This window comes from Equus przewalskii, unplaced genomic scaffold, assembly GCF_037783145.1.
Source record: "Equus przewalskii isolate Varuska unplaced genomic scaffold, EquPr2 contig_6335, whole genome shotgun sequence".
NCBI lineage: Eukaryota > Metazoa > Chordata > Mammalia > Perissodactyla > Equidae > Equus > Equus przewalskii.
In genome coordinates this window covers 63,905-78,259 of record NW_027227860.1, presented here as the reverse complement: position 1 = coordinate 78,259, position 14,355 = coordinate 63,905, and the positions used below count along the sequence as shown (strand labels likewise).

Below are 14,355 nucleotides of genomic sequence, written 5' to 3'. Positions count from 1 at the left end.
ATGCAATATGGGGATGATTTAGCTTAAATAATTTAGCTTAAAAATTAAATATGTTTAAGACATGCGATGACACTTCAACTTGAATTCTAGAAGAGATACTCTTTTAACCCTGTGGAGCATGAACTGAAAGTCGTGATGATTGCTCTTTTATGATAAGGCTGAGTGCACCTGTTAGTTCAGTGAACTTACTTGGTTCCTCCTACAGTTATCAATTTCATGATGGCGGGGGAAAGACTTGGAAATCACAGTCAAGTGGTCCCAGGTACCATATACTGTAAGCCTCCCTCTCCTTGTTCCCATTTAAAAATGGCAAATAGCATCCCATCAATGGTGTTCTATCTAAGAGTGACCCTCTCAGTCTCAGGATGAGAGTCAGGGAATTCACTTGCTTGTGTCACCTTGCTATGGCATAGAGATATAGGGGAATTTCTTCAGGATTCTCTTTCATGCATTTGGATTTTAAATTGTATTTTCTTTTGCACAGCAGAGTTCATCTTCTTCGACATCTAGATGGTAGTTTAGCATATCCCTCAGTGAAGTTGTGACATCTTGGTCAACTCCCTCCAAGGTCATCAAAAAAACAACCAAACAAACCTTGGAATATTATCTCTGTTTATAAGAGATTCACCACTGGGAAATCCAAAGCATTGGAAAACTAGTCACCATATATATTTGTTGACCATCTTCCCAATTTCAGTCCTTAACTTTGACTGTTACTGTCACTTCAAGCATACTGTCCTTACCTCCATAGTGACTCTTTGATCTTTACTCATGTAGTTCACTTACAGAAAGCACACAGTTGACTGACAGATGCTTAGCTCACTGAGCTAATTGTGACAGACTGTACACTGACCAGGCCTTTAAGAAGAAACTTTATTAGAAGACACTTATGGAGAAGGAAACAGTAGCAATAGTGCAGATATTTACTTGTCAATTGTATTCTTGGGTATTATCAGATATTTTATGGAGCCAGATATCAGACTCTATGAGAATTCTGAACCTTGAGCAGTGGGGCTTTAAATTATATTAAATCACCAATGTCTTCCCTGAGATAAACAGAGACTGGGATCCCAGAGAATAAGAAGGGATAAAAAATTGGCTTCTAACTTTATTCCACTATCTCACATTCACCACTTGGGGAAAAAATAATTAGAGCGATTCGAGGGCAGGATTCCAAATAATGCTGATACCATAACCCAGCTGTTGATTCTGCCTGCAGTCTCTGAGGACTTGACTGGGACTGGAGGATGTGCTTCCAGGCTCACTCTTGTGGCCATTAGCAGGAAGATTCAGTTCCTTATCCAGTGAGCCTCTCCTTAGATCTGCACATGACATGGTTTCTCCAAAATTGAATGAACCCCAAGAGAGACAGAGAGACAGAGAAAGAGTTGGAAACCATAGTACCCTCTTACAATATAATCTCAAGAGTGACACACCAGCCTGGACTGGTGGCTTAGTGGTTAAGTTCACACATTCTTCTTCTGTGGCTCAGGGTTCCCCGGTTGAGATGCTGGGTGTGGACCTATACCACTCATCAAGCCATGCTATGGCGGTGACCCACATACAAAATAGAGGAAGACGGGCACCGATGTTAGCTCAGGGACAATCTTCCTCAAGGAAAAGGAGGAAGATTGACAACAGATGTTAGCTCAGGGCCAATATTCTTCACCAAAAAAAATAAATACATAAAAAGAAAAGAAAGAAGTGACATACCAACACGTCTGCCATGTTCAGGTGGTAACAGAGACTAACCCTGGTACAATGTGGGCGGGGACTATGCAAGGGGTTAAAAATTGAGAAGCAGAGGGTCTTTGGGGACCATCCTTGGGGCTAGCTAATATAAACTGTTAAAATACTTGAAAGCAGAATTAATATAATGACATAGATAAAATATTATTTTAAAAAATGGGAGTTTGTTATTTTTGCAGTATTTCCCATTTGGTAATGAGAGGGTTTTGTGTTTTGTTTTTGTTATTTGTTTGTTTCTTCTTTTTTATAAACTAGTTTATTAATCCTCTGGATAAAAGGAATTACATTCGGACTTAATATAGATTACCAGATTTTGAATTTTTGAACTGACTCCTCAGACTGGACAAATCTTAGGGGATTCCTGGAATGGGGATAAGCATATTTCTCATGTGGAGGTATACTATTAGCTGTAACATCAAAGGCAGATGATAGTAAATCAATGGCCCCAATTTTTCTTTTTTTCCATGTCTATGTACTTTGCTTTGTGGTTTTGAAGTTTTCTCACAAAAAACACAGAGCTTATTTTTCCACCCCTTGAATATGGACTCAGCTATGTGACTTGCTCTGTCTATTAAACAATCCAGAATGATGATGTGCCTGTTCTGATGCTAAGCCTCAAGAAGCCTTGCATGATTCGTTTGTTTTCTTGTTCTTATGCCATTGCCAGGGGGAAGACAGGCTTTCCCACCGGTCCCAGAAGGAAGATGGAAAAGATATGGACTAGAGCTGTCCCAGTAAATGGGACCAAGCACCATTCTAGAAGAGAACTTAGCCAACCTGGAGATGAAAGGGTATACCCATTTGAGATCCTATAAGCTCAGATAGAATGAGTTAACCCTCTAATTGTGTGAACTATAACAATGTATTCTGTTTTAAACCCACTCTGGTTTTTTCTAATTCTTTTTAAATATTTTATTTTTTTCCTTTTTATCCCCAAAGCCCCCTGGTACATAGTTGTATATTCTTCATTGTGGGTCCTTCTAGTTGTGGCATGTGGGATGCTGCCTCGGCGTGGTTTGATGAGCAGTGCCATCTCCGTGCCCAGGATTCGAACCAACGTAACACTGTGCCGCCTGCCCCGGAGTGCGCGGACTTAACCATTCAGCCACGGGGCCAGCCCAATAAACCCACTCTGTTTTTTAGTATGTTTTTTGAAGCATTTTGTGTAGCAGAATCTGATACGCTATTAAAGTCTCTGATTTAGTTACTTTTCATTATAGAAGTCAAATTTCCAAACGCAAATTATTTTCATGGATAATATTTCAATTTTGACATGCCTGTGAGAATCTGCTTCTAAAATACTAATGCTCTTTTCATATACTCACGCCTTCTGCCAAAGCAGTACAGCTAAATATTCATGATTGTATGTCAACAACTCCATTATCTCCAAATCCTAGAATTTTGTGGCTAACACTATACAGTCCCTATTTATCCTTAAAGTCCCAGCTCAGTTCACACTTGTGTCACTAGCTTTTCCTTTCTGGTTCAACTCAAAAGGGTGTTTTCCTATGAATTATAAACCATTTATCTTGCCCAATTATTTAACTACTGTTAAATATTGTCTTTCATATATACTTCCTTATTTCTAGAGGATCAATTCATTACAAAAGTTATAACAATTCTGAATATTTATTACACTGTAACAGATTCAAAATACATAAAGCAAAAACTGTTTAAACTAAAGGATAAGTAGAGATATCCACAGTTATCATCAACAGTTTCAATTAATATTCTCTGAGTAAATGATAAAATAAGTAGATAGAAAGTCAATAAGTACACAAGAGATGTAAAGAACACTATCAACCATTTTGATTTAATTGACATTTGTAGAACACTCCACCCAAAATTAGCTAAATATATCTTTTTGACAAATGCACAAGGCATATTTATAAAGATAGATTATATTCTATATACATTTACACACACATATGTATAAACAAATTTGCAAGGTATATTATCTATCCATAGTATAATTAAATTAGAATGAATAAAATAAAATATATCTTACCCCACCCTCCTTCTGCCTAATAAGAACTTTCCATGTAGTACAGCTCCTCCAAGTATCTCTGTACCTGCTAGAGGGGATGCTGCCTGATTCAAGAATCATTGAATAAAGCCAATTAGATCTTCAAATTTACTTCGTTGAATTTTGTTTTTTTAACATAACTTAGAGATGATGAACAAACTTCTTGAGAGACACAAGAAATAGAAGCCTGGATAGCACTATATTACTAAATTAAATTCAATTTAAGAAAAACCTTCTTGGGGCTGGCTCCGTGGCCGAGTATTTAAGTTCACGTGCTCCTCTGCGGCAGCCAAGGGTTTGGATCCTGGGTGAGGACATGGCACCGCTCATCAGGCCACATTAAGGCGATGTCCCACATCCCACAACTAGAAGGACCTGCAACTAAGATATACAACTGTGTACAAGGGGGCTTTGGGAAGAAAAAAAAATTGGCAACAGGTGTTAGCCCAGGTGCCAATCTTTAAAAAAAGAACAAAAAAAAGAAAAACCTTCTTATGAAGAAAATTCAAGATCACATTTCTTTACTGTGAATTGTATGAAATATCCAAGGAAGAAATTCTATGAATTCATCACAAAGCTATCCAGAGAACTGAAAAGGAGTATCCACTTTCCAACTCATTTTATGAGATAAGCAATACTCTGATGCTATAACAAGAAAAAAAATATATCAATAAAAATAAATCACAGACTAGTTTACAACATGAGTATATATAAAAACATCTTTATAAAATTTTAATAATTTTAATTCAAAAATACAGACATAACTCATTTTATTGGGCTTTGCTTTATCGCACTTCACAGATATTGTATTTTTTACAACACCCGCCACCAGCAAAAAGATTACGACTCACTGAAGGCTCAGATGATGGTTAACACTTTTTAGCAATAAAGTATTTTTTAATTAAAGTGTGTACCCTGTTTTTTTAGACGTAATGCTATTGCACACTTAGTAAACTAAGTATAATGTAAATATAAGTTTTATATGCATTGGGAAGCCAAAAGAAACCAAATGACTCTTTTTATTGTGATATTCACTTTATTGTGGTGGTCTAGAATTGAATCCACAATATCTCCAAGACATGCCTGTATATAAAAAGGATAATACCTCACAACCAAGTTGGGATCATCCCAGGAAGCAAGACTATTTTTTTTGAAGAAGAAGAAGATTAGCCCTGAGCTAACATTTGCTGCCAATCCTCCTCTTTTTTTTTGCTGACGAAGACTGGCCCTGAGCTAACATCCATGCCCATCTTCCTCTACTTTATATATGGGACGCCTGCCACAGCATGGTTTGCCAAGCTCTGCCATGTCTGCACCCAGGACCCAAACTGGCAAACCCCGGGCCACTGAAGCAGAACGTGTGAACTTAACTGCTACACCACCGGACCAGCCTGCAAGACTGTTTTAATATTTCAAACTCAAACAATGTAATTCTCCATATGACCAGAATTATTATACACATATGCATTCATTTAAATGATTGCCCCAAAACGTATTTGATAAAATAAAACATTAATTCATGCTAAATACTCTCCATTAATTAGTAATAGAGGATAACTTCTTAAATCTAATAAAAGACGTTAAGAGAACACCTATGGGGAAAATCTTACTTAACTGTATGAGAAAAATGAGTATTTTCCCCTAATATTGGTAACAATGCAAGGATGTGCACTCTTACCACTTTTATTCAACATTGTGATGAAGATCTTAGTCATTTTGATAAGGAAAATAGCTTAAATAAAAAGCACTCAGATAAAAAAGGATGCCATAAAACTGTTTCTTTTCAATGATATCATGATTTTCTATGAAAAACATTCTGAAGAATCTAAAAAAATTGTCATAGAGCAAGATTTCAGAATGCAAGGTCAACATACAAAATCCAATAATATTTATCTATACTTGCACCCAATGCTTAGAACTGAAATTTATGTAGAACAATGCTATTTACAATAGCATCTGAATATATTAAATATTTAGGGTTATATTTTACAAACAATATATAATACCTGCATATTGAAAAATACAAAATATTGCTGTGAAAAATTAAAGTCCTCAGTATAAGGAGAAATATTGCATTCACATGGATTGGAAGGATCATTATTGTTTGGACATCAATTCTCCTGAAATTGATTTTTAAATACAGCACTATTGAAATAAAAAATCCCAGCAAGATTTTTGGTACAAATTAAAAAGCAACTATAACGTTTTTATGGAAATTTAGTGATGCTAGAAATGACCAAAAACCTAGAAAAAGTAAAACAAAGTTGGAGGACTAATATTACTTGATCTCAAGACTTACTATGAACTTACAGTAATCAAGAGTCTACTAGTGACATCAAGATTCATTGATGTAACATAACAGATAGTCCAGAAATAGATCTATGCTTATATGGCCAATCTATTTTCAACAAATACACCAGGGAAACTTAACACTAGAAAATAAAGTCTTTTCGGGTAATGATGCTGGAACAATTATATAGTTATATGCAAAAACGAGAAAAAAAAGAGAATTTCAATTCTTACCTCTCACTATAAAAACACTCACTGAAAATGGATCACAGAAATAAATGTGAAATCTAAACCTGCAAAACTCCTAAAAGAAAACATAGGGAAAAAAATAGAGACATTGAGTTTGGCAAAGTTTTCTTAATTATGCGATAAAAAACAAAATAAATAAACCATTAAATTTGGTTCCTCCAAATAAAAACAAGTTTCTCTTCAAATATCATTGTTTCCAAAGGCAAAGGAAAGGCTTAGATTGGGACAAAACATTCACAAAAGCTATACTGAACACAGGGGTTGTATCTACAACCTAGAAAGAACTTTATAAGTTAATAATGAAAATGCAAATAATGCAATTTAAAAATGACAAAATATTTAGGCAGACACTTCAAAAAGAAAGATATACAGATGGCAAATGAACACAGATAAAGATACTCATCGTCTTTAGTTGGTAAGCAAAAAATAAATTAAAAATGCAGTGAGATACCAACACACTCTCACTAAAATGACTAAAATTAAAAAGGTTGACCATATCAGATGCTTGTGAGGATGTGGAACAAGTAGAACTGTCATACACTACTGGTGAGAACTTAAAATACAATTATCCTGGAGATGATTTGGCAGGTTCTTAAAAAGACCCATGTGTATCTCCTATTTTACTGCTAGGTAATTGCTCAGGGGAGATGAAGCATATGCCTGATCAAAGACTTGCACATGAATGCTCACGGCAGTTTGTTTGTAATATTCCAAACGTGGAAACAAACCAAATGTCTAACAACGGATAAATGGATACATAGATTTTAGAATATGCATAAAATGGAATATTACTTAGTAAGAAACATGTGTGCATAATTAACACAAACAGTAACTTGATGAAACTCAAAATGATTGTGCTAAGTAAAAGAAGCCAGACTAAAAAGACTACGTTCAGTAAGATTTTATTTATATAAAATTTCAGAAGTTTATAGAACTAATTTATAGTGACAGCACATCAGTGGTGTCAGGCTTAGGCAATGGATCATTTACAAAGGTGTACAAGGAAATTTTGAAGGTGATGAATATGTTAATTAGTTTGATTGTAGTACTATTTTCATGTGTGCATCTGTATGCAATGTGTGCATATGTATGCAATGTGTGCAATGCCACATTTTTATGAGTCTTTTTACTACAAATTCCTAAGAGAGTAGGTACTGAAAAATGTTTGTGTTATGTATGAATAACTAAATGAATGGGCTGCATTAAATGTTTATCCCTTGATGGATAATACCTTTTCTAGTTTAATGAAAATCTACAAAGTTCCAGAGACAATGCTTCTAGCAGAAACTATCAATGTTTTTATCAACTGGTCTTGTCTCTTTTCCTCAGTTTTATTTGCTAATAGGGAAATTCCTGAGGGACAAAACTCTGTCTTATATATTCCTGTCAAATAGCAACAAATTCAGTACCAGGCAAAAACTAAAAAGGCATTGGCAATGTTTATATTGGATTTAATTAAATTGATTTTTGAGTCTTTTTTGAAGAAATGTTTTCAAGTTTATATGCCAGTTCCTAGAAAATTATAGGAATGCTCCATTAATAGTCTAAGAAGAAAATGGTTAGACACTGTCAATCATATATACATTGTCTGGTACAGACATTCTCTTCATCTATGAAAATATTTTCCTCTCAATATCTTGGGATTTACTTTTATGTCTTTCTTCAGTGGTCTTTTGCTAAGGAAAAATTTGAACACTCCTTCCTGTATTTGTTTAGTCTTTATCCCGTAGACGATAGGATTCAAGGTAGGCGGCAGAAGCAGGTATAGGTTAGCCACAAAAATGTGAACGCTATGGGGGATTGTATGACCCCCAAAACGATGGGTGAAAAAAGTGAAAAAGGCTGGGACATAGGTGATGACTATAGCACAGATGTGGGCAGTGCAGGTGCTGAAGGCCTTCTGCCGAGCCTCTGCTGATGAGAGGCTGATCACTGCACGGAGGATCATGATGTATGAGACTGTGATGCACAGGATGTCAAAGACTCCAATCAACAGGGCAACCATCAGACCATAGATGGCATTGACCTTGACATTGCCACAGGACAACTTGGCCACAGACATGTGGTCACAGTAGGTATGAGAAATTATAATGCCCTTGCAATAGGGCAGGCGTTTGGTGAGTAAAGTAAAGGGAATAATGAGTATCACACCTCGAAAGAAGGTGAGAAATGCAGCCTTGCCAATTGTGGAATTGGTGAGGATGGTGGCATAACGAAGAGGACAGCAGATGGCCACAAAGCGGTCCAGGGCCATGAGCATGAGCACCCCAGACTCCATTCCTGTGGAAGTGTGGAGAAAGAACATCTGGACCAGACAAGCATTGAAGCTTATCTCTTTGAGATCAAACCAGAAGATACACAGCATTTTGGGTACAATACTTGTACACTGAACAATGTCAGTGAAGGAGAGTAAGGCCAAGAAATAATACATGGGCCGGTGCAAGGACTCCTCCAGATAGATGAGACAGAGGAGCCCACAATTCCCCAGTACAGTAATGAGGTACATGGAGCAAAAAGGCAGGGAGAGCCAGATATGTGCACCTTCTAGCCCAGGGACTCCATTCAATATGAATGATGCTGGAGTCAGTCTAGTACAGTTATAATCATGCATGATGACCAGCTGGAGGGTATGCCACATTCTTCCACTTTGATGCCTCTCTGAAAAGAAAGATTTAGGCAAATGTATACTTGATTGCTTACAATGTATTAGCTATTATTCTAACATTTTTGCATAAGTCCTCTCAATTATCTTAATTACCACATGAAATAAGTATTATTATTATATTATAGATGAAGAATTGATATTAATGAAGTATCTTCGACTTTAAATCTTGAAGCCAGGATCCTTGGTTTCTTACCATGAAGAAACAGGTAGATAGATAGATATAAGCTTTTCCACACTAAGTCCCATTAAGCTTTCAAACTCTATAGCCCTACTAAGCACTAGTGCATTCTTTCATCAATGAGAACGTATCAATTATTGATCAAGAGGAGGGTTAAAAGTCTTTTTACTAGCAAACTTTTGAGTGAGTTATAAGGGTTTTTCTATTTCTGAATATGTATATGGGTAAGGAGATTTGCTGACCAGAGTGAGTATCAACTATTCTTCAGCTTATGAGACAAAAGATTTCAAAACACTGTCAATTATATTCTTGATTATTCTCCTCCCTAAAATCTAGAGAGTCTGATCATCAGTGGATACTAAAAAATTGACTCATTAATTAAGGCGAAGCTTTGCTGTCTTTACATGACTAATAAGTGGACCTAAACCTTCAGCATAAATTCACCGGTACCACATCTGGTGCTGGCAAATCACTACAGCCACATCACTTTTTCAGGACTCTGTTCACCTCCTTACCTTCCTCTCCAGCTTCACGTTGGCTTCCTAATCTTGTTAAAGAAACTGAATATGGTTAAATTCTTTAGATCTGGCCCAAGACTTATTATTGAGTCAAAGTGTTGCTCGCTAAATACCCTTTGAGTGAATTGAAAATTTCAACACCCATTTCTCTTATCCTTCTCTATCTACATATATATTTGATTATTCTCTTCATGGACAGTGTAACAATTCATGACTTTGAAGAAAGCGTCTCCAATTGAAAAACCTGCTTCAATAGATCTGTTATATTTATTTGCACACCATTAGTATAAAGCAAGGACACTGGCCTAGGAATCTAATGACACTACGCCATCCAAAAATTACTGCGTGAATGTTGTGATGAATATGCCATTCAGAAATTACCTGTCAATGTTCTCCCTCCTCTCTCTTCCTTACACCACCTTAGTTAAGCATACTAATTTCAGACTGCCAGGAAACACTGCTTCTGAGAATTTGGGTTAAAGTATCAGGGATATTGACCATCCCATTTTCCTGTTACAACCTCAAAAGTGTTCTTTTTCTCCCTTCCACCACAGATGGCATAAAATTCAAAGTAGAAGGAGTAGGGAATTTTCTTAGAATTATATGTGGAAAAGCTAATTAAATAGTCATTTCAATTTCCTTTTCTCGGGCCCAACTATGTTGCCAGCAGTTTTTTTCTTTGTTTTCTCAGCTTAACCATGAAATTACTTACCAGTTTTCAGCTTCTCTCTCCAAGCAAAAGTAATTCCTATCTGATGTTTCATTGCCACATACATCTGTTTTTACACTTTCCAGGGCTAATGTTTCTATTCTAGTTCTTCAGAGGCAAATCTGTAGGACCAATAGCATTTCAGCATTTCAGACTCTTTATGTTTATAACTCCAGGGACTCCAGTTCACACCTGATTACATCATTTCCTCCAATGAATCCAAGCTATACAACCACATGGAATCCGTGAGGAATATGCAATCTTCAACTCAATGCAAGTCAGTTAGTTCTAGGTTTTAGAACAGTGACTTAGTGTAAAAGGAGTTATATATGAAAGCTAGCATTGCTGTCTAAGCTTGATATGTAGAAAGCTGGATGGTTAATCTGGGGCATAAAAAGGTCCTTATTTTTGAAATTCATATCACTAAGCAGGAGAAATGAGAGTTAAATTAGGACCTAAAATCCACAAATCTTGTCACAGCAAAATCACATTTTGTGACCCTGAAGAACATGAATGCACATGAGATGAGTTTGGGGGAAATGCATTTCCTTTAATCACAGTGTGGCAGAATTAACATCCTCACCCATGCTTATAATAGATGTTGAGTGATATCACTTGGTTAGGAAGAAGTGACTAGTCACAACACTTTTTAATATGGTTCCAATATATACGAAATTAAATTTGTTTTTCTCCTGTTCATCTATCTCATGTTGATTTAAGTCTTAGACCTGCCAGAATAACCTAGAAGGATAGAGGAAAAATTCCCCCTTCAGAACGAATAAATGTTTGACTGAATAGGTGAATAATTCCAAGTTCACAAAATATGTATAGAATTATCATAATTGAGAAGCGCTTGAAAATAATAAGAGAAAAAAAGAGTTAGAATGCATTATTGATCAGGGAGATAAAGTGGGCTGTTTAGGAAATCTTGAGAAATATATTCACATACTATTTGATATTACTATATTACAAGACCTTGGAGATATCTTATTCTTTTATTCTGTTTCCTCAGTTATAGAATTTGAAAATGAGTTTACTGCGAGTTTGACTTTGTAATCTAGTGCATCCTCCATTTTTCGTATAGCAAGGCTGTTACATACGCATTTCAATGAAATTCTCTTTCTTTGTGATCAGAATTCAAACCCAACATCTTTTAAGAGATTAATTCTAGTGGAGCCATAATTGAAGCTAACAGGTAGCATCTGTGTAAAAAAAAAAAGAGCGGAAACTAGTAATGAAGAATGGTAGTTCCCTGACCCAGAAAGGCAATGGTGGTCACAGATGGATTGACCACCTTTCCTTCCAGCATTAGAGACTTTATAGATTCTAGGAATGCAAGATCCATATTGATCATTATCCTCTTAGAAGAGAATTTGAAGCGAGTTGCAGCACAGGTATAAATGATCTTACATAGGGATTTCAAATAGAACACACTCAAAAGGGGTAAAGTAGCATCAGTGGGATCCTGACAAGATCCACGAGTCAATGCTAAGGCTCATGGAAGGTCCTGGGCACAAGGCACCTGGACTCAGGTAGCCAAGAGCTAAACTCCCAACCTTCAAACTCTCCCTGGAATAAGTTGTAGCTTTTGATATAGGAATGGAGGAATTTGGCCTGTATATCAAAAGTACAATGATAGGTATCATTTGAATCCCCTCCGTGGAGTCAGTGCACCTGTTCAAGTACATCTTTTTTCTTTACATGAAGGGTGTAAGTTTTAGGGGACACTCTAATTACATATGCAGTCTTTTCCCTCCCTAAATAGGAATTAAGCCCATACTGAATCTTCTACTTTGTTAAATGAGATGGATAATATTCAGACTTTCAGTATACTCCAATTTTAAACCACTTTCCCCAATGTTTAAAGCAGAAGCACTGCAAAACAAGATATTCCATAATTCCTTCTCACTGCCACCCTATCTGTAGGGTCTCATTTCACTTTGAGTGGCCCAGGCCAACTTCAAAGTATAAGATACCCTAGTCTCGCTTTGTTACACCACAAACTTAGGAGGCAGGGCAGAATTAAGGAGATCAAAATGTTCTTGATCATTACACATGCTACTAAAAGTTACTCCTTTTCCAAGAGATTGATGTCTGCAATCTGTCTTCTATTTTTTTTTTCATTCAATATGCCTTCCAAAGGAAATGGTGGAGAATATACTCAACATTACAAACAAGTGAAACTGAGGAGCAATTAATATAAAAGTGACTGGGCTTAAAGTTTCCTGGCAGGATAATACACAGGACTGGTGTATTGTATTCCAAGGAATCCAGACAAAAGGTTACACAATTATAATGATGTCCTTCAAGCATCACTGGGAGAGGAATCTCTGTCATCATGCTAAGTAGTGAGCAAATTGATACAAAACAAGTCCCCATTCATTTTGTCCCTCAAAGCATGAAGAGCCAATGAGTTACTTCCATTTGGGTGATGGCATTTGAAATGTGAGAGGAGGCGTTAAAAAGTAAAACTTTAACTCATATTACCCAGTTAAAATCCAAGGAATATGAAGATTTAAGAGTGGAATTTTAAGTAAATGAAAAGATAAGCCAAAAGGAACGTTAGGGCTGGATTCTCATTTCAGAAGGAAAAAAAAAATAACAAAATTAAACATTTTCATTCTGGAAATAATAGAACTATCTTCTGAACATGACATCCCATACATTCAAATAAGAAAATAAACCATTTTGATCTAATTTTTAAAAATGTTATGATCCGTCTTTTCTTTTTGCGTATTTTAGGCTCTCAAATCTCATGCCTGGACCACTGAAATATTACTAACTCCAAATTACCTTTGTTTCCTGTTTCATTTCCTAGATTTGTAGGTACTCAACAATTATTTGTTGAAGTTGAATGGATCTAAACTATATATAGGCTGGCATATGGTCTCTTTAAATATTTAACTGATTCATAACTCTTAATGGCTATTGTTTTTGATTATTTATATTTGTCATTGACACCTACCCCCTCAACCCTGGCATGCAGATTCCAAAAGAGGAAAGCTAAGATGTCTCTTGTGGATGACACTCAGGTTCACAATTCCTTTTTTTTCTATTAGAGTTTCAGGGTTGGAAGCAATGTACATTTGGATTGGCTTTCCTTTTTGTTCTTTATATTGATTGTCTTCGTGGGGAATATCTTTATCCTATGTGTGATCCAGATTGAGCGAAGCTTCCACCAGCGTATTCTACTTCCTGGTTATGGTAGCCACTACTGAGTTTTCCTGTTCACATCTACTACCCCCAGGATGCTCGGAATATTCTAGTAGAAGTATATTTCTTTTGGGAACTAGGACTTTCAACTTGCCTAATGCAATGTTATGAAAGCAGAGAAAAACATTATGGAAGTTGGTTATGATATGTAATAGTCATAGAGGTTACTCCCACCTCCATTTCTTGGTTCTGGACTTAGTAATCTGACTAGAGAGGAGATGGCACCATAAACGGTCCTTATCGAAGTATGCATCACAATCTGTAGGACATCACCTCTGGTTTTGCCATTTTTTTTTCCAGCTGCCTGCGTTACTTATTCTATATAGTCTATCCCATTATTCTGCCAGCGCATTTGCTCTGGGGTGAAGGAGAACATAGTAAAACCCATGAATTATATGGATGTGATTACACTCTTACATCTTTTATTTGAAAAATGAGTTAGTTGGTCTCAGAATAATATTATATGGAACATCAGCGATATGGAACAATGTGACAAATAAGGCATTCTGTAAGCCATAGATAATGATTCTATGAGTAGTGCTGAAGACAGTAAAGACAAATTTGTATTTGGCATTTGTATCTACTCACATAGAAAATGCCACTCCTACTACTACTACCATCATGATTGAATCTACCAAAAATTGGTGGGCCACTTTCCCCAGGAAAGGGTCTCATATCAGAAGTTCCAACATTGGTCTTTGCTTCTGGAAGGTTGGACATTCAGCAGTAATGGCAGATAGATCAACTTGGTTCAAGGGA

The 14,355-nt window shown here is 36.3% G+C and overlaps 1 protein-coding gene across 1 annotated transcript; it reads right to left on the bottom strand.

The window, feature by feature from the left end:
- Positions 1-7,919: 7,919 nt before the first annotated feature.
- Positions 7,920-8,924, bottom strand: LOC139081337 (olfactory receptor 52N2-like). Its single transcript, XM_070606829.1, has one exon. The coding sequence runs from the start codon at positions 8,922-8,924 to the stop codon at positions 7,920-7,922; it is 1,005 nt and encodes a 334-aa protein (XP_070462930.1).
- Positions 8,925-14,355: the final 5,431 nt, after the last annotated feature.